The sequence below is a fragment of the Stenella coeruleoalba genome (assembly GCF_951394435.1).
Source record: "Stenella coeruleoalba genome assembly, chromosome: 17".
NCBI classification, from domain to species: domain Eukaryota; kingdom Metazoa; phylum Chordata; class Mammalia; order Artiodactyla; family Delphinidae; genus Stenella; species Stenella coeruleoalba.
Window position 1 is genome coordinate 15,565,459 of NC_137163.1, and position 21,222 is coordinate 15,586,680.

At 45.2% G+C, this 21,222-nt stretch overlaps 1 protein-coding gene across 2 annotated transcripts in view; it reads left to right on the forward strand.

The window, feature by feature from the left end:
* DERL1 (derlin 1) overlaps nucleotides 1–21,222 on the forward strand; it is a 66,543-nt gene that overhangs the window by 13,530 nt on the left and 31,791 nt on the right. The window contains exons 3-8 of one of the 2 annotated variants that reach the window (XM_079901875.1): nucleotides 90–154; nucleotides 1,224–1,250; nucleotides 1,794–1,889; nucleotides 4,207–4,259; nucleotides 5,746–5,856; nucleotides 9,274–19,301. In XM_079901875.1, the coding sequence (XP_079758001.1) occupies nucleotides 90–154; nucleotides 1,224–1,250; nucleotides 1,794–1,889; nucleotides 4,207–4,259; nucleotides 5,746–5,856; nucleotides 9,274–9,412 (491 nt within the window). In that variant the 3' untranslated portion in view covers nucleotides 9,413–19,301. Of the gene's footprint in view, nucleotides 1–89; nucleotides 155–1,223; nucleotides 1,251–1,793; nucleotides 1,890–4,206; nucleotides 4,260–5,745; nucleotides 5,857–9,273; nucleotides 19,302–21,222 lie in introns of those variants that run through there. The other variant, XM_079901874.1, reaches the window with a different exon arrangement.

The window sequence follows — 21,222 nt, forward strand, 5'->3', positions numbered from 1 at the left end:
CTCTACAATTTTTTGAAGTATTTCTCAACATAGAAGTCTCTTTGTTCCGAAATTCTGAACCATGACATTTGGCTTATTTTTGTTTCCAGGAGCTTTTGATGGGAGGCCAGCAGACTATTTATTCATGCTCCTCTTCAACTGGATTTGCATCGTGGTATCCTTCCGTCTGTCATTTTGGGCCAGAAATAACCAGGTTTTTTTTCAGGTTTGGGGAAATGGGCAGTAATCTGCATAATATTTTAAATGATAGTATTTGCATCTTTGTTTACTATAGTTAATAGTTAAGAATCATGAAAGTTCTTGTCAAAAGCAGTAGTAAATCACATAGCCGTGGAGTGATGCATTCCCCTACCATTGCCTTTGCGGGGTTTTTCCACATTTGGTTGAGTTTTATTACTGTTCCCTCTTCTTGTTCCCAGTTCTCTGTGTTCTGGTGTGTGGCAGCTTGTTGACTGCAGCTCAGAGAGATTCCGTGCCATGAGATAGCTTTTGAAAGCTGTGGTCCTTATCAGAAAATTAATTTACAACCAGCATCCTTTCTGACTTTAGTGCTGTCTTTGTCTCGAGGTCCTAAATGGTAATTTGGTCCCTCTGTAAGTGCCTGGCTCTGGGAAAGGACACAGCATGCCTCTCTGCTTGGTGTGTGTCAACCACAGCTGTCAGCAGCCTTCCGGCCGCAGACCTTTACAGATAGTGAGAGCAGCAGAAGGGGCTTGGTGGCTCAAGTCCTGTGCACAGTTGGTGAGCTCAGAATGGCTTTGGGGTTTAGTGTCCATTGAAACCTGGCCAAGAGCCAGAAAACTGTGGCACTCTGGATGCCCTTTCCCTCCTTTAAGGGAAGATAAAAAGATTGTTTTGGACTTCACCTGTGCTGTGGAGCCCTGAATGTGAACAGACGCATTAGTTGTTTCAGAGGCATGTTTCACATGCCCCTCCATCTCCTAATTGAAGGAGAGCTACTGAAATACAGTGGCAGGGCACGGAGGACACAGGCAACCAAACTGAGTCATGTGCCAAAGCAGTTAATTTCTACTATTTCCTCGTCATCGGATAGTTTAATAGCGTGTTCACAGTGAAGATTATTAGATACCTTTGTGTTCCGGGGTGTTTTAAGCAACCTGAACTATAGAAAAGTGTTTTCCTTCAGAAAACTGGAATGAAATGAACTTTTATTAGGTGTAGAATGCTTTATTTGTGTCTGATCTTTAACTTTACAAACCCAGATTACTGGCTTAGCGATGGATATGCAGGTAAGTGTCCCTTGAAACTATTTGGCCTTTCATGTGTTTCAGACTTACTGTTAATGACCTTTGACAGAAGTTTAAATTGCATTAACTGCGTGGTTAATTATATGGTATTTTGAAGCTCTTATATGAGTTACCTAAATCATTACTGTCCTTGCTCATTTCTGGCTTCTGCATTAATGTATGAACATTGAGAACGATGGTTTATCCAGTGTTTTCTGTGCATGTGTGTGGATATGTATTTTTAAAAAATGGAGAATACATGGTAAGTAAAGCTTTATTGCATACTTTTTCCAAGTAACAGAGCTTGACCCTGATATTTCTGAATCCATCCCAAATAATATAATTGTGTTGTATTTTATTAGAGGATTTTAAAGCATGCATTGCATGATTAAGTAATTCTGATGAGTTGAATTTCCTTCTGCTTTTTGAATAACCATGGGAGAATTTATTTGGAGGGGAGAGGTTAAAAAGCAAAAAAAGGTAGGTTTACGCTAAGCCTCTGTTTTAAGTGCCTCTGGGGCCTTTACGTGTTCCTTTCTTTTGCAGTTGCTGATGATTCCTCTGATCATGTCAGTACTTTATGTCTGGGCCCAGCTGAACAGAGACATGATTGTATCATTTTGGTTTGGAACACGATTTAAGGTACTCTAACCTAGCTGGGAAAATTTCCTTTTCATTTGTCTTTGCAGAAATCCCTCTCTTCAGCCCAGAGATGTACTTTCTGACACGTGCAGAAGAGGTCACTACAGAGCAGTAAACCGTAGGCAAGCCCCTTCTCCTCTCCTCAGTCCCCCTGGGTTTCTTTAGCCAACCCTGAGGCCTTTGCTGACTATTACTTCTCACTCCCTCTGGAGCTCAGGCCCTTTAGGCATGTGTCCTGAGTGATCTCATGTATGTGTGTGTGGTAGGGGGAGGGGAGGAAGGACACTCATGTGGAACCCTCTCTTTTTTTTTTTCTGTACGCGGGCCTCTCCCTGTTGTGGCCTCTCCCAGTGCGGAGCACAGGCTCCGGACGCGCAGGCCCAGCGGCCATGGCTCACGGGCCCAGCCGCTCCGCGGCATGTGGGATCTTCCTGGACCGGGGCACGAACCCATGTCCCCTGCATCGGCAGGCGGACTCTCAAGCACTGCGCCACCAGGGAAGCCCGGAACCCTCTCTTTCAGTCTGTTCTTATCATTGCCTGTTATGTATTTTACACTTAAGCTGAAACAGATTGGTCTCCCCCACCCCCAAACACTTCCCTTTGTGCCTTCTCTCACAGCTTTCCACCTGTAACATCTTTTTTATTTTCTTTCTCATGTAAATCCTGCCCATTCTTAATTTGAGTGGGGGACTAAACATATTTCCTGCCTCTCCTCCCTGGAATTGGTCTTGCCTTTGGGCTTCTGCTGTGTTCTTATAGTAGTCACCGCATTCTGCCTTCAAGCTATTGATGTGTAACCCTTTCTTTACCAGTTTGCGATGTTTTTTTGCAACGCCCTTAGCTCTTAGTATGATGTCTTGAAACTGGTAAGGGGTGTTGACCTCAAGTAAATAGGCTGCCAGATACTTCTGCAGCAAAGATGGGTTTACTTGGGATCAGTGGAGAACTGCATTTCGGGGTCTGCAACCATGGTGAGCCACGAGCAAGTCCCTACATGCAAAGGGAAGGAGAGCGCTTTTCTATAAAGAGGAAAAGGAAGTCAAGAGGTGTGGTAAACAAAGCTTTTCATTGGCTGAGTCCTTGCAGGGAAAGAAGTCTGTCTTCTTCCTCTTGGGCTCTGCTGTTGAAACAGGGCGTGAGAGCTCCCCCTTCTGGTCTCCCAACCCTACTTAATGGAGGGTTCTGTTTGCTAATTTTTTTTTTTTACAGGGGCTCAAATGTTGAATTCATCTGGACAGCTGTCTTACTTGGGAGAGTGTTAGTTCAAGAGATCAATGTGTAATGTGATAAAGATTCAAAGTAATTTTGTGAAATATGTAAAAGGAGAACCTAAAAAGATGGCGTGTTTTATAGCTGATTGGTAACAATTTGCTGGCAGGAGTCTTAATGTGACTCTATTATGGACCATGTTTTTATTAGCATCCATACGACACTCATCTGCTTTCTTTTTTTTTTAGTATTTATTTATTTATTTGCTTGCACCAGGTCTTAGTTGCAGCAGGTGGGCTCCTTAGTTGCGGCATGTGGGCTTCTTAGTTGTGGCATGCATGTGGGATCTAGTTCCCCGACCAGAGATCAAACCTGGGCCCCTTGCATTGGGAGCACGGAGTCTTAACCGCTGTGCCACCAGGGAAGTCCCAGACACTCATCTTCTTTCTAAAGCTATTTGTTATAATTCAGCAGGGTATGTATTGGATCTGAAAACTATGGGCAAAGTACTCTGTCTCCAATTGCTAATATCTGAATAAGTATGATGCTAGGGACCTCTCTGGTGGCGCAGTGGTTGGGAGTCTGCCTGCCAGTGCAGGGGCATGGGTTTGAACCCTGGTCCAGGAAGATCCCACATGCTGCGGAGCAACTAAGCCCGTGTGCCACAACTACTGAGCCTGCGCTCTAGAGCCTGCGAGCCAGAACTACTGAGCCTGCATGCCACAACTACTGAAGCCCATGTGCCTAGAGCCCATGCTCTGTAGCAAAAGAAGCCACGACAATGAGAAGCCCTCACACCGCTGCGAAGAGTGGCCTCCGCTTGCCGCAACTGGACAAAGTACAAAGACCCAACGCAGCCATAAATAAATAAATAAATAAATAAGAAGGCTTGAAACAGTAGGAATGATGCTAGATTGTTAAAAGGAACTTTTGCAGTGACTTGCCAAAGGATTTATTTATTTATTTTTTAAACATGTTTATTGGAGTATAATTGCTTTACAGTGGTGTGTTATAAAAGCCCTTCTCAATAGAACCTTCCCCATTTCAGCCCCCTAGCAGCTGTATCCTCTGTAGGTGTATTCATGTTTGTGTGTATTCTTTCCTAGGCCTGTTATTTACCTTGGGTTATCCTTGGATTCAACTATATCATCGGAGGCTCGTAAGTGATATTAGATTTATTTAATTGCAAACTAACCCTTGGAAGACTTCCATTATTCTTTATCTTCCTTCTCTAATCTTTATAACACTTCAAAGAATCTCAACGTTGATACCTTGGTACCTTATACTTTTGAAATAATTTCATTTGGATGTAATTGATTAAAATTGCAGGGCTTTAAGCATATTTAGCACTGAATGGTTTTTTATTATTGTTGTTGTTTGTTGTTATAGTATGCTTCCATATATGTGTTTTTGAATAAATATTTATTTCTGGATTCACTGTCCAGATTGAGCAAATACAGACCTAATTTTATCCAAGCCAACTCTGTGTGTAAAATTCCTGTTTTTTTAATTCTTAAGGCATTTCCAGAATGCCTTGGAAACTGCTCACCAGTCACAGAAATGCACAGATTCTCAGATGGGAAGTTTTGTCAGTGGTTTAATAGTATAGAAGTTTGGGCCAAACAGGGTCAAATTTCTAGTCTGGAATTAGACCTGAGACTTAGGAAAATCTTGAATGCATCCAGTCAGAATTTTGGAAGGAGGATTTCAAGATGCAGTTATTCTAAGAACTCCTGTTTCTTACACCACAAAATATTTTTAACATTTTTAAATGGATTTTGCTAGTGCTAGTTCTTAATGCGATGACCTCTTTGCTCTATATGGTCCTAACTTCTGCTGCATATCCACAGGGAGAAGGGAATGAATCGAGTAAACAGATTCTGTTTAGAGTAGAGCAAGTCTGGGGCTTGGTAAAACTGCCCTGCCGCCCAGAAGGGCAGAATCTGGGAGCAGTTGTAGACGGTGATTTGTCCCTAAGAGGAATCATGTTGCAGGCGGAGGCGGAGAAGGATATGTAACAGTAAGAATTGATCTGTAAAACCTTGAAGTGGCCTGTGTGTCAGCCATGGGAAGATTGAAGAAGGGCAGTGTTTATTTTAGGATTACAAGGTGAAGGTCAGCTTTCCAGAGTGATCTCTGTGATGTCTTACAGTCAGGGACCCAAGAGGTGAGGGAGACGTGATCCATGGTTCCGGGAACGAGGGAGTGGACGTTTTTCATCCCTCCTTTCCTTACTCCCATGCTTCTCTCTTGCCAGCCTTCAGTTTTACCCACGTTTTGCAAATATGGTATTCGTGACTGAAAGCGTTCAAAAGCTTGCTTTGCGGCTTGCCCCAACTCCTGAGGCAGGAAGTAGCAAAAACAACATGTTGAGGATGGGCAGGGGCTTGAAAGAGATGTCAGAGGGGCAGCTGGCCTTGAAGAGCACAGGCCCCATTGGTCCAGCAGGACGGATTTGCTTCTCATTCAGAATGCGTGTGCCTCTCAGACTTTATAAAAGGGCTGACTGTCGAGCTGTCACAGACTCCCAGCGACCAGAAGCAGGCTGCCACGAAGGATCTCTTCCCTCTGCTATTAGCTAAAACTTGCTGTGTCTCACTTCACTGCTTGAATGTCTTTAAACTCATTTGGCTCTCTGTTTGCAGGGTCATCAATGAGCTAATTGGAAATCTTGTTGGACATCTTTATTTCTTCCTCATGTTCAGATACCCAATGGACTTGGGAGGAAGGAATTTTCTATCCACGCCTCAGTTTTTGTAAGTGTTTCTTCCCCCTCTCGTTTGATAATCATCTTATTGTCCGTGTTTGTCAGCATCCTGATAAAAACTCTGTGAGGGGTGAGGTTTCCCTCTCAGTCTGATGGAGCAATGTGAGCCAATCAGGGACTTGCCCAGGTCACTCCAAGCCAAGGCCTGGTCTTCTCCTGGAGCCCTCGTAGCCAGGGGCCGCTGAGCCTAGATTCAGGCGTCCCGGGGAGCCGTGGGCCCTGCAGAGCAGGCGGCACGCCTGTGTGCATCCGGTGTGTGCAGCAGGGGGCCAGGGTGACAGGGTTATCAGTTTTACCTAAGATTTTGCCTGAGGAAGGGGTAAGAGGGTAAGTAGTCTCATTGGTTAGCAGTTTAAAACATCTTTATATTCAATATTATAGACCAGAATGTTTAAAGGACTTTTCAGCGTTAAAATGAGAGATGGGCGGCTTGTATAGTCCCGCCCCCTGGGAGGATGTGCGTGTTCTTTCTCTGTTTGCAGAGTTTACTAAAGTGAGGAGGCCAGGGGCACAGCTTTGGTTTCGAGACAGACTTGGGTTGGAATCCCATTCCCGTCGTCTGCCAGTTCATATATTGTGAAAGTGACTTAGTAAATCCCCCGAGCTCTAGTTTGCGAGTCTGTGTGTTGGGGGGAGGCCCTGTCTCACGGGTCTGCAGGAGGTGGGCTTTACCGTTAGCAGCACAGTAGCGGATGCTCAGCAAATACAAGCTCTCAGCCTTGCTCCTGAAGTTGGGGCGGGGGGCGGGATTCTGATGAGCCCCCAGAGATGCTGACACACTTAAGCGTTCAAGTAGTGTGACCATTCTGTCAGTGAAGCAAAAGGCTGTCGAAGACGGGACAAGTGAAATCACCATCTGGGTGTCACAGCCGGCCTGACAATCACGCTTAATCTCCAGTCGGGCGTATGCAATAATAGCACTTAGAAGCTTAAAAAAAAAAAAAAAAAGCAAAAAACCCTTTTCACATCTTGCTCGTTTTAATGTTTTCCAGTTTGTCATTCTTCCAGGGGGTCAATGAGGGCAGTAAACTTGAGTAGGCACCCCTTCCCTCTACTTTTATAGGTTAGAGGAAGGTTTTTTATGGTGAAATACAGTATACAAACAGAGAAGTACACTATTGTTGTATTTTTTTTTTTTTTGCGGTATGTGGGCCTCTCACTGTTGTGGCCTCTCCCGTTGCGGAGCACAGGCTCTGGACGCGCAGGCTCAACGGCCATGGCTCACGGGCCCAGCCGCTTCGCGGCATGTGGGATCTTCCCGGACTGGGGCACGAACCCGTGTCCCCTGCATCAGCAGGCGGACTCTCAACCACTGCGCCACCAGGGAAGCCCTGTTTTGTTTTGTTCTGTTTTTTTCGTTAAGAGCATAAGAAGAAACTTGTTTCTCGTGTGAGCCTTGAGTTGCCTTCAGGCTAAAAAAAAACCAAATGACCAGTCTGCTTTCTAATTATCAAAGGACGCAGTAACAGCAGGTTTGGATTTTTGATCTAGGTTTATCAAGTCAGATGGCAGATGCATCATTAAAAAAAAAAATTTGTTGCTTTGCGGGGCAGCCAAGAACTATTTTACTTTAAACAGCCATATTCTGACTTAATGGCTTGGAGAGATTTCTCAATTGTGGGCAACAACGTGTATGGGATTCTAGTGGCAAAATCGACATCCCACTGGAGCCTGCCTTCCACTTGAGCTTTCCCTGTTGGTGGAAGCCCTTCTGTTAAATTTTGCATAAAGATCAGATGACAAAATGTAGCTCCTTGCAAAAGCAGTAACTGCTTTGAAATTACCATAAATCTTTGTTGATTATGTATAATTGGGTATCTTTTTATACTAATTACTTGCATTTAATTTCACTATCTGTTTAAGCAGTGGCGATGGCTTCCATATTGTCTCAGAGTAAGAAGCAAAGCAAGACAGCCTTGGTGTTGCCTTTTTTAAGTCTTCCAATTTATTACATACTTTGGAGGAATGTTATTGTGCCAGAACGTCATGAATGTTGGGAAACCAGTGCTTGGAAATACATGTTGATGTAATGATAAAACTGTATTTGTTTAAAAGGGAGGATGCGAGTTATAGAATTCTAAGTCGTATCACTATTTTGCATTCCACTTAGAAAAGTAGACAGATCCTCTTCTGTGCACAGTTATTTTTCTGTTTACAAGGGGTTTAATTGTCTTTGGGGAGGGAGCGTGCAACTAACTGGGTTGATGTAAACACATGAGGACTCCGGTCACTAACTGTTGTCACCTGAATCTCATGCTGTGTGTCCTGCGGAAGTGTGAGGTGTAGGAAGTGGTGTGGGGCACGAGCTCCAGAGTCAGGCTGCCTGGGTTTGAATCCTGTCTGTCACTTTAGAAGAGCTTTGCTCAATTCTGCCTCAGTTTTCCCATCTATAAAATGGGGTAATAGTAGGGCCAACCTCATAGGGCAGTCGTGAAGATGAGAGGCACTTATAAACATGCAGCACCTGGTGTAAAGGAGATGCTTTATGATAAGGTTGAACTCTGCAGGCTTCCTGATGTGGGCAAGTCACCCCTCGTGGTTTGCTCTTGGTGCCATGAGGGGTTTAAAAAGAGGTATCAGATCACGGTCTCTGCCTTCAAGACAGAAATTGAATCATCAGGATCTGATTAGTGGAATAGGTTAAAATACATTCTCAGTTTACTAATAGTCAAGGAAGGGAAGTAGTTAGAAAAACTATTGTGAACATAGAGTCCTGGGTTTACATTTTCTTAGCGGTTCTGGGACTTAATTTGTAAGGTGAGAAATCAGCTAACCTTTTCGGGCCTCAGCTTTCCCACCATCTATGAGAGAAAGATTGCAGTTGGAGGGCAAACTATGAATCAACTTTAAAACACACCCAAATTCCAGGACAGAAAGCTGTCTTCCCTGCTGTCCCTTGATGGACGCCCAAGAACCCAGCAGCATCGTGGTGATGCCGGGCGGTGCTCAAACACGCTGGCTGCAGATTTGTCCTTTGGAACTGAATTTATTTTGTATCCTTTGAGCCAGTTAGAGCCATAGTTACATAAACTAAAATGCTATATAGATGGTTCTTTCTGGTTGTTGGGCTCGTGGGTGTAATATTTTTGTTTCCATACTGTTCCTGCACGAATTGCTTTTATAATCAGGGAAAAAAAAAGTTAGAGTGTGAAGTTAGTGCGAAAGCTTAGTAAATTAAAAAGAAAACATAAAAAGTGAGTGACTTCTGTGGTCAGGGCATTGAGCTACGTGCTGAAAAGGCAAAGTGCAATAAGACATTGTCCTCAGCCTCTCCGTGGCCACAGACGAACGTAATTCAATGTGACAGATGCCGTGGGAACCCCAGGAAGGGAGATGGGATGGACAACTGCGTGGAGAAGTGACTGTGCTTTTCTCTCCTTTTGTTTCTTTCCCCCCCCTGCTCTAGGTACCGCTGGCTGCCCAGCAGGAGAGGAGGGGTGTCAGGGTTTGGTGTGCCCCCCGCTAGCATGAGGCGAGCCGCCGACCAGAACGGCGGAGGCGGGAGACACAACTGGGGACAGGGCTTTAGGCTCGGGGACCAGTGACGGAGTGGCCTCTGGCCTGCCCACCAGCCTCCACTCAGATGACGTTTCCTCCCAGTGCCGGGTGACCTTTACCACCGAGTTCTAGCTAACGCTGTTGGACCTGACCCACACTGAATGTAGTCTTTCAGTACAAGACAACAGTTTTTTAAATCCTGAAGAAAAAATACATGTTCCTCGAGTTTCGTGATTCTCATTCAAGTCCTTACTGCTAAGAAGAACAAATATCAACTGGGCAGATTTCGGAACTGACCTTAGTTTTTGGTGTCTTCTCTTCCTTTTCCATCTGAATCATGGGTTTCGGCAGGTCCCACTCTGCTGGCACCAAGCTGGGTATCCGGTGTTGGGTCACCAGACCCCTGTCCCGGGGGCTCTTAGCTCTTTCTCGCACGCGCGCCTGCCTCCTCCTTCCCCAGCCTCACACTCCCAGCTAGAGGAGATTGCCCATGAATTGGTCCTGCCTCTGACAAGTTCGCTTTATTTGTTGGTTTTTGCCAAGGCTTGGCCACAGAGGCCTTGTTCCCAGCGTTTTACGGTGGCAGAACCGTAACCGTAGTGCAGAAGGCGGACAGCAGATGAAGAGCTTCCTCAGCTTTTGGGATAGTCGTGGCCTGATATCAGTTGCCACCGTTTGCCACCTCTTCAGCTGTTCTGATAAAAAAGCACTGCTGAGTCAGTGAGGACCACAGATCGGTATTAATGAGGCCTGAAGGTCCTTGCTAGGCATTTTTTTATCCTAAGTGATCAAAACCCTAGTGGAGTTGCATCTTACACAGGGGCTGTGTTTAACCGTGGGCATAGTCCCAGTGCATCTCGTGTAGGGCATACTGGCTCTGTGTGTACCCAGAGTAGTGGATTTGTATTGTGCTAGAAAGTTCCAAAGCACATTGGCCACAGGGAGAAGCTCTCTGAGAGGTGCCTGGGCGTTGATTGATTTGACTTCCTTCTCCTTCTGGGTGTATGTTTATTGAGTAGAGTGGAGGGAGAACCTTAAACCCTCTTTAAGTTGTCTTTTTTTTTAAACCGAGCCCCCATTCCCCACCCCCATGGCCATATGCTTCAGTTACTTGTGAGGAGGGTGCAGCTCCTCTGTATGTAGATCTTATTTAGAAGCTGTTGTAAGCACATCTAAGTGAATCACGTGATTTTGGGTGTAATGGCTTTAGAATCATCTGTGTTTGAGGAGCTTTTTTATTTCGAGTCATGAAGGTACATCAGACCATCTTCACCCACAGCTCCTTTTTTTACAGGTGGGCTTTTTCCATCAGAGCTAGGCTTGTCACCGGATAGCTTTTTGAAGGCTGCGACGTTTCACACAGGTTCTTATTTTATATTTTTATTCTGAAAGCAAACTGCTAGGAGCAGTGCTGAGTGGCTGCCATACTTTGAGTCAACTAGAGAAGGCTTTGAACATTTTGACCAGCGGTTCTGTGCAGGAGACACTGTGTGCTAAGAGTATGACTCTTCGCCCCGCTCTGAAGCAGTGACATGTGTTATTCTAGGAAGTGGGGATTTGAAATCCGCTCCTCGTTTTTCATGAAGTTTGCTCGAGTGTACCTCTTCATATTTAATTTATATGGTAAAATAGGCGGCGGGGAGAATCTGAACCCTAACTGTCATATGTTTGCTGTTGACCTGTGGCCAGAATAAAATTTACTCGTAAAATTTTAGAAACCCTTCTTCCTGTTACGTCATGCTTGCACTCACTGTGCAGGAGTGGAGACTCATTGTATGTGTAAGAAGATTCTCACGGTAAGTGAGCTAGTCTCCTACACGCTGTCACAGCAGCTCAACTGCCTGAGAGCAGTAGTCTTTCTGAAGGTTACAAGTATTCCTTAGAATTCTTCAGTTCAAGGCAAAATGTTCATTAAATTCTTCCTCTTAAACACATTTAAGAAGCTGATAATTTTTATTAATTTTGTCTGGATTACCTATCTTTGGGGAATAACTTTAGCTAAGCAAGCTGTTTGAGATTTGATTTGGCAAGGCAAGACATGACAGCAGATTCTCTTTGTGAAAGAAAATAAATCCTAATTTTGTATAGAGAAATTCCCGTTTTGTAACTAATCCTTTTTATTGGTAAGAATTGTAAATTAAAATGCACAGCTTCATGGTTGTGTGTCTTAAGTTCCTCTATCCCTACTCTGCTGCCTCTTTTGGATACGACGTAATTTATGTAGCTAGTCATCTCTTGGTGGGCATTGAGGAGTGTCCAGTGTGTGTTGCTATTATAGCCGCACAGCAAACTTTTTTTTTTTTTAATTTTTTTTTGGCTGCGTTGGGTCTTTGTTGCTGCGCGCAGGCTTTCTCTAGTTGCGGTGAGCGGGACTTCTCTTGTTGTGGAGCACAAGCTCTAGGTGCGTGGGCTTCAGTAGTTGCAGCATGCGGGCTCAATAGTTGTGGCTCACGGGCTGTAGAGCGCAGGCTCAGTAGTTGTGGCGCATGGGCTTAGACGCTCCGTGGCATGTGGGATCTTCCCTGACCAGGGCTCGAACCCATGTCCCCTGCATTGGCAGGCGGATTCTTAACCACTGCGCCACCAGGGAAGTCCCAGCAAACATTTTTGTACCTCCTTCTGTTCACGTGTTGGAAAATACCTGTAGGATTAATTCTTGGAAGCAGGATTTTTAGGTTTTCATTATAAGGAAGCAGGATGCTTCAGAACATTGGGTTAGGGGTTATATCTGATTGTAGTATGCTGTATAGCATTTTTGTCACCTCCACCCATGGGTCTGAGTCTTGGAACTGGACAGAATTAGTTTAATCCCCTTTCTGTATTTTCTTTCTAAGGATCCATGGACTGTGAAAGGCAGGTGCAGTGACACTCCTGAACCATCCAAGTCTAGCCCCGGCCTTAGGCAGGCTCTCTTCCTTCATCGCAAGTTGGGTGATGGGAAGGAACAGGGCTGTGCACCCCTATTCTGGTGCTGGAGAAACACCGAGAAAATAGGAACAGTCCTGCTTGTTTTGGAGGATAGCACATTGCCAGTATCACTGTGTTCTAAGCTACCTTTTGAAGAACACGGATGTAATAGGTGATGCTGCAGCTGCCAACAGCTGCATCTGTTGCCAACTCTTTCTGAGGTCCCGGCCCCTTTGAAATTTTCAACATTCACTTAACAAACCTTAACCTTTGGAAAAATTCACCCCTGTCTGCTTGGACTTCTCACCGTTAGTATCTTGAAAGGCTGGGCTGAGAGAATATGTGTCTCCTGGCAGTTTGCTTGCTTTCCAGAGTGGCTCTGGTGATTCTAATTGGAATTGAGGGGAATATCATGTCATGTAATTCCTTCCATGTACGGTTTATGCCCAGAACGCTTCCCCGTGCTCCTCCTATTTTCCCACCACTGTTCCTTAGGGTAGAATCCCATTTTCTACAGCACACCTGGGTATTGTTTTTTTTTTTTAAATTAATCTCTCCCCTTTCTTTTTTCTTTTTACGTATTTGTTGATTTATTTTGGCTGCACCAGGCCTTCGTTGCAGCACATGTAGGATCTTCGTTGTGGTGTGCAGGATTTTTAGTTGCAGCATGCGAACTCTTAGTTGCGGCATGTAAACTCTTTAGTTGTGGCATGCATGTGGGATCTAGTTCCCCGACCAGGGATGGCCCGGGCCCCCTGCATTGGGAGCACAGAGTCTTACCCACTGGACCACCAGGGAAGTCCCCTCATCTGGGTATTGAGCGTTAATGTGACAGGTACTTCACAAATAATTTAAGCCTCCAATCTCTGGTTTCCAATCTGGCTACACGTGCGAATCACTTGGGGCTTTTGAAAAATGCAGATTTCTTGTTTCGTTTTCATCCTGCATCTTTTTCAAGTTCCCAGTGATTCTGATATTCAGCTGGGTTTGGGAATCAATGTTTAAACCCGCTTGTGAAGTAAGTAGTATTATCCCCATTTCCCAAATAAGGAAACTTGAGAGATTAAGTCATTTAAGAGCAAGCAGCTAGAAGTTACCAAAGATAAGATATGAACTCAACTCTAAGTTAAGACCTCTGCTGCTGCAGTTGAGGAAGCCAACGTTGAGAATCTGGCATTAAGTGACGAAAAAGATTCTTTTCTTGCCAGGCTGAAGGCAGGCCAACATGTTGGGAAACATTAGTTGAAGGTATAAATTGCTATCATCCCTGGGGGGGAATTGCCTTGTAGCCTGGGAAGAAAAAAACATATATTAATATGATATTAATAAATAATATAATATAGTGTAATACAGTGTCTGCTGAGTGGTGCCTGGGCAGATGCAAATAGAACCTAATCTCTGTCTTCACAGCGTGTTCTCTACGAAGGCACACAGCTTGGCCGGTAGTAGGTACTCACGTATTTGTTGAATAGGTGAGCACAAATTATAATACAACTTGATAAGCTGCTAGAGTAGAAATAAGTAAAAAGTTGTATTGGATAGAGGGATTAGGTCTTGAAAAATCGATGGGAAATTCCAGGCTGAGAAGGAGAACGAATGAGCAGTGGGAACCATTGAAAGATTTTCACATTTGTTCCTTAAAAAGTGACTGGCTGAAGCATTGGGAGGCGGGGAGAGGGCTGAGAGGGGCAGCTGAAGATCAGGTGGCTGAGCTTTGAGTTTGTTGCTGCGGCGCAGACACAAGGCCGTGGGTCGGTATGAGGTTGGCCTGAACCAAGGCCGTGGGACTGGGGGCTGGGGGCTGGATTGGAGAGACCTCTGTGAGGGAGCTGCTGGGAGTTAGTGAGGAAAAGGGGGGCTTGGGAGCCCAGGACATCAGGACTCAGCATACGTTTCCCATAGAAACGAGTTTGGTTAAAAAATGCTGTACGTGGTGCAGCACACTATAGATAATTGGGTGCCAATGGACCAGCCTGGAAACCTAGCCACTATTTCTAAGTGTATTTCTGTGGAAAAGTAAAGTTTTATTATTATGAGCCCTAAATCCATGAATGGGAAAATAAACTTTTCGAACGTGACCTCTTCCTGAGTTGGGGACAGCTGTCCAGAAGGCCCCAAGTGAAAGAGAAACAGTTCTCTTGATTCCTGTCGTCCACCCTGTCCCCCTCCTTCAGCTCTCCCCGTCTTTTACATCATTTCATCAAGGAGAGGCCTATCTAGGGTTGTAGGCGAGGTAGAATGTCTCCCCAGAGGGTCCACTGGCACCCTGCTCTCTGATGAGACTCATCCGTCTATAATCATTTTTTTAATGTCTCTCTCCTGTGGTCTGTTAGCATCTTGGGGGCAGTGACTGCACCTGATTCAAGGCTGTGTTCCCAGTCCGTAGCACGGTGCCTGCCGCAGACAGGTGCTTCTGTGTTCGAGGCGCTGAACTAAAATTTGGACCGGGTAAGAGGTTGCGTAGGAATTTGGCCTATTTAGGGAGAGAGCGAATGGCCTGGCCTCCTAGGAGCCTTAATGGGTTGGGGGGTGTGGGGAGGTTGTCGTACAGGGGAATCAAGCCTCCTGAAAGAGGATGTTGGAAGAGGTTGGAGATACTGGGAAGAATGGATTCAAAGTTGAGAAACTTTTTAAAACGGCAGTTAATAGCTTTTGTTTGCAGTTGTGTAATTGCCTGCTAATGGGTGTGGATACTTGGGGTGATTTGGGCAAAAGGAGACTCAGTGTAGACCGAAGGCAGGCAGAAACATTTGGGAAGATTAATGGAAGGTATAAATTTAGCTTTCTGTCCCTTGAGGACTTCTGTGGCCTGTACAAATGCGTATGCATTTAGCGAGAAGGAGAAACCCCTGCCATGGCGTCTGGGCCAGAGAGACCCCCAGGGAGTGCGGGATTGAATTCAGGTGCAAGCCTGCAGGATCACTTAGGAAGTGTTTACTAAGCGCGATGTGTCATTTGAAGCCTCAGCCTGACCCAGATGAACTTGATCCCTCTCTCCTCAGTCAGTGTGTTGGCCTTTTCCTGAGGCCTGGCACTGATAGAGCGAGTATCCTTGTTAACGATGGGCAATCACTGTTAGCTTAAGGGAGACTTTGGGTTTTGATGGAAACTGTCCTGATACAGAAGTTGTAAACCTGGTGCTTAGGATATAAGATGCGTCTGTCCCCATAACCAGGCCCTTGTCCCCTGGAGGTTGCCCCCTTGCGGGGGGAGGAGGGACTGGGACTTTTCATGATCCTTTCCATCAGTTAGGGTTCTTTGATTTCAGGTACCCAAAAAGGACTCTGGTTAACTTAAGCAAAAGGGAATTTATTGGAAGGGTATAGACTTATCTCAGAGATTCCAAGGATCTGCTGAGAAGCCTGACACGGAGAGTGTATCAGGGATCCAGGGATCGGGAACCGATCTTACCTAAAATCAGCTCCACCCTTTATTCTGTGCTTGCATCTCTCCCTTTACGATTGAAGTCCTGGGTCTTAGTGACCTCACTTTGGCCTTAAGTCTCCCTGTTAAGAGGGGAGAGGTAATTTTCCAAAAGCAAAGCAAAGCGCTGTTGCATCATAAGGGGGAAGAGGGTGCCGGATGCCTGAAAAGCCCTGGCTGGCCCACTGGTGCGTGTAAACCACACGTGTGGCCTCCTGGAGGAGCGTCTGGCTTTCCCTCAGGAAGAAGGCGGGTGCCCTGGATGACAACAGTATTCAAAATGCTTTCTATTCACTAGATCATTTAAACCTTACAATTACTCATTTTGAAAGTTATTATTTAAACCATTGCACAGATGAAGAAATGGGGTCCTAAGAAGTTAAATTATCTGTCCAGGGTATGATGGAGCCAGGATTCAGATCCACCCAATTCTGCTTGAATGTAAGTTCTTGCTTGTTTGTTGATATCATACTGAGCTAACAAAGATAAATATAAAATTCATAAAATTTAAATGGAAAGGAGTTTGTGTTTTTTCACACTAAATGCAATATGAAGCCATTAAAGGACTTCAAATCAAAAAGTAAATTACATAAATTACTAATATCAGTCAAAATGGAACCTAGGATGAATTAGGTATTCTATTTTATAGAAAATAATGTTATTTTATTAATATGTGTAATGTAGCTAAATGACCGGAAAGGAATAGGTAAGAGGCATGATGAAAACAAATAGACATTTCTAAATTAACTACCCCCCAAAATTCCCTAATCAGTCTCTAGATAAAGTATCTTTTCCCGGCTTCTTCCTGTCCAATCTTGTGATTCTGTAATACCTCCTGTAAATTATTGTTCTTAACTCAACAGTGATTGCCCAATTCTATATAAAGAGGAAAACACTTGCCGTTCATATTATCCATATTATTGCTTCAGTATCTCCTCCCATCTCCTGTCTCCAGCTCGTCTACAGAGCATAAGCAGTGTAGATTTTGCTGAAGATTTTTGGGGGGATAGGCATGGAACATCTAGGGAAAGTGACTCCCCACATTCTTGAGAGCAGGGACTGTGTCGGTCTGTTCACCACCACATCCCCAGTACCTAGCGCAAAGATTGGCATGCATAGCTTCTTTTCTTTTTTTAAAATTTATTTATTTACTGATTTATTTTTGGCTGCATTGGGTCTTCGTTGCTGCATGCGGGTTTTCTCTACTTGCGGCGAGCGGGGGCTACCCTTCGTTGTGGTGTGCAGGCTTCTCATTGCGGTGGCTTCTCTTGTTGTGGAGCACGGGCTCTAGGCACTCGGGCTCAGTAGTTGCGGCTTGGGGGCTCTAGAGCACAGGCTCAGTAGTTGTGGCGCATGGGCTTAGTTGCTCCGCGGCATGTGGGATCTTCCCGGACCAGGGCTCGAACCCGTGTCCCCTGCACTGGCAGGCAGATTCTTAACCACTGCGCCACCAGGGAAGCCCCAGGCTTCTTGACATAAATATTCGTTGAAGGAGTGAATCCATTTCATAACCTAAATTCCCTTCAGCTATCAACTGGCTCCCTGCCTTTCTCTTCATCCTCTCCTCATGTGGCTTTTCCAGTCCCCTCTAATTCCTTGGTCAGTTTAGCTCTGCCTCCAAAACGCTTTACTCAGCAAAATAAAAGCCTTGCAGTTAATCAGACCTACTCACCTCAGAAAGGCTTACCAAAGTTATTCAGTAGATAAAAAGTAAGACTCTTGGTCAGTGAAGCAGGGGAATTCTGCTGCTAAAAATTTAAGATCATTTCATTACGTACAAACTCCCCAAGTTCTGATACGCACCCTGTAGTGCATTGAATGGTGGCCCCCAAAAGATATGTCCATAGACTAATTTCCAGACCCTGTGAATGTGACCTTATTTGGAAAAAGGGTCTTTGCAGATGTAATTAAGGGTCTTGATGAGGCGATCATCCTGGATTATCTGGATGAACCCTGAATCCCATGGCAAGTGTCCAATAAGAGACACACAGGGGATATTTAACAGACAAAGAAGAGAAGACACAGACACACAGAGGAGAAGGTGATGTGAAGACAGGCAGAGATGGGCGTGATGTGGCCAAAAGCCAAGGAACACCTGAAGCTCCCAGAAGCTGGAAGAGGCAAGGCACAGAATCCTTACAGATTTTGGAGTGAGTGTGGTCCCGCTGACACCTTGATTTTGGATTTCTGGCCTCCTGAACTGTGAGAAAATAAAGCTCTGTTGTTTTACACTATCAAGTTTGTGGTGATTCGTTACAGCAGCCCTCGGAAATGCATACACCTCCTATAAAGTGCTGTAGTGAACTGCCAACTGTCTTCTCTGAATTTCTTAAATGCAGTGTGCCTCTTTCTGCCTTTCACACCTGGAACGCTCTCAGAATCCCTGACCTAGCAAGGTGTCTTGGAAATCATATTTCATCCCTTCAGGTGAACCAGTCAAGCACTGTCTAAGGCAGAAAGTTTGACCACGAGTGTCCCACCAGCTAAGGTCACCTGAATGCATCTCTTTGCTTCCTGAGAAAGCTTTAACTAATTTAGAAGCTGACCACGAGGCTTCTCTCGGCATCCCAGTGTCTGTCTACTTTTGTCATAGGCAAAAATCATTGGCAAAACATTGCAAAAATGCAATTTTGGATTTCTTATATAAGCTCGAAGATCCGTTAGGCTAGGGGTTCCTGAAAAGATTATCTAAATCACAGATTTTTCCAGTGATTTTTAAGCATGGAACTCTGCCTTAATGAAATCCAAATCTTATATGTAAAAGACAAAGGTGAAGCGGATCTAAATTGGGAAGGAAGAGAAGGGTCACAGCTAGTGCTGGCTCAAACCCACCCCCTATCTCAGTCCCTTTTCGCTCCTGCTAAAAAAAAAAAAAAAAAAATCCCTTCAAATATCCCTGACTTCTGTTGTTAAAAAATGATTTGTCTAAATTGGTCTCATTTGTGTACCATGGCTACAGAGAACAGGTCCTTTCCTAGTCTTTGTTGGTTTTTTAGGGACCAGTAAATCTCTCTCCCCTTTTCCTTCTCAGTTTGGAATGACCAAGAGGTAATTACAGTTATTAGATAGAGATAAAAATGTTAGCTTCATTATTGAGAAAAGCTAGGTTGGAAGACATGGTAAGGGGGTGTAGTCATGTGGACATCCTAAAACAGAACCTCAGAATTTGAGAGTCCCTGGTCCCTGGCACAGCATGGCAGGGACAGGACAGCCTACTGCTGACCACAGGGAAGAACAGAGGCCTGATTGGCTTCACACAGGCTGAGGTCAGTTCCTACATCTGCTCACCAATCACATAATTCTTTCCCTTGGGAGAAAAATTAAAGAGTTTCTTGTTTACTTTTCCTTCCTGGGAAATTCCCTCTCCTCTAGGGAAATGTGAGGAGGGAGGAATAAGTATTTCTCCTTGAGCATGTTCACTTGCATCCCCATTGACAAGACAAGAGAAGTTTCCACTTGGAAACCCAGGACCCAAATGGCATCTTTTAGGAAGACGAATTGTGTATTAGAGTCAGGCTAACGGCTGTAACCAACAATCCCCAAGTCTCCATCGCATATCACGACAGAGGCATATTTCCCGTTCACATCACAGCCCACTGCGGGTAGGCAGGTGCGATGGCAGGAATGAGGAGGGGTGTCTGCTCCATGCGCTTATTCAGGGACTCAGTCTCCTTTTGTTTAGTGCCATGACTATCAGTACCCCCGGGCCCTCCTGGGACCTCAGAGCCCTCCACTAAATTCTTTGCAGTGGTGAACAGATTGAGAAACAGAACAAGTGGAGGATCGTGTAGGAGATTTAGGGGCCAGGCTGGAAGTAGGATTCTTCATTTCTGCCCACATTCCATTGGTCAGCACTCAGTCACGTGGTCCCAACTAACCCCAAGGGAAGCTCAGAAACATCAATCTTCCTGGTGGCATAGAAGGTACATCAAAGAGGTTGAGAGAACACAAAGCATTGCCTCAGCACAGTATCACATAAACACAACCCAACCACCAAAGCAATTTCACAGTGATTCCAATCTTGGAGAAGTCCAAAGAACAGACGCGCTACAATGCTACTGCTTCTCAAAACTATTTTATTGTATTTGGTACATTTAGAAAATCGCACACAGCCTAAGCATAGGGCTTGATGAGTTTTTACAAACTGAGCATACCTGTATAACCACCACCTGGATGAGAATGACACCACCAGCCCCCAAGAAGCCGCCTAGAGTTCCCTGTCAGTCAACAAGACCTCCAGGTGAGCCACTGTCCTGACTTGTAACCACGAAGATTACTTTTTGCCTGGTTCCGAATATTCTATAAATGGAATCATGAATTCTTTTGTGTCTGGCCTCTTTTATTTACCGTTACGCTTGCGGGAGCCATTCACCTTGTTGTGTCTAATTGTCCCACTTTCCTTCTTGTTGCTGTAGAGTATTCTGTATAAACACACCATGATTGATTTATTCATGCTACTGTTGATGGGCATTTGGGTAATTTTAGGATAAAGCGAGCTGTGCAGCTGTGAACATTCTAGTGCACATCTTTTGGTGAACGCAGGGACACGTTATCTGCTGCGTAGGCACCTCCTATACCTCGTTCCTAGAAGTGAGACTCCTTGGATCACAGAGTACGTGCAAGTTCAGCTCAGGTAGAAACGACCAGTTTCGCAAAGCGATTGTACCCCCTCTCTACCGTGGTGTGAGGTACGAGGGTGCCAATGTCTTTCTTTCCCCAGAGTTTCTTAAAATCCTCACTCTGCTTTGTTTCATTTTGACCCCTACACCTGTAGTAGAACCCCTGACTCCCCACCTCCCAGAAAACTGCTTCCCAAACCGGAATCTTTGAATCTCAACTTTTCTCCACCCACCCCGCTTTCACTTTCTTGTTTCTAGTTTGGTGCCTCTCGGCCATCATTCTCCGATTCTATACCCCCCAGACGTGGGAATAGGCCTGGCTCAAAGGAAGCAAAGCGGTGGTGGGACGGGGCTGGGGGAGGAACTGAAAATCTAAAGATAAAATTTCCTTTAGAGATGGAGGGGGTGTGTGTGTGGGGGAGCTGGCAACACTCACACATTAATAATTTTTGTATCTGTCACACAGAGAAAGAGAATTAAAGAAAACCCTTCGAAATCATTGAGATGAACAGTCTGCAGGAGTGTGGGCTCTTATTAACATTCACATCCACATGGTGTGTGATGGGCGGGGAGAGTCGGGTGCTAAAGTGAGGAAGTGAACTCCCCTAGATCCCCCCGCCCCAGCCCAGCCCCTTAGGGTAGAGCCGTGGCAGGGTGAGGCAGGGGGCTGGGGGGAGTAGGGCCTGCTGAAGAGGGTGTTGAGCAAAGGCCACTGGAACCTAAGAGCAGCCCTGTGCTGGGAAAGGTCACCGGTTGCGGCTCGAGCTTCTCGGTGGCCTTGATTCATGTCCAAGTCGGGCGGGTGGGCATCGAGGCAGCTGAGCATCCCCTGCTCTCTGGAGAAATGCGTAATCATTCATCAGCATCACCGGGCTCCACTCAGACTAAGTGGCCTCTTGTGATTAGGA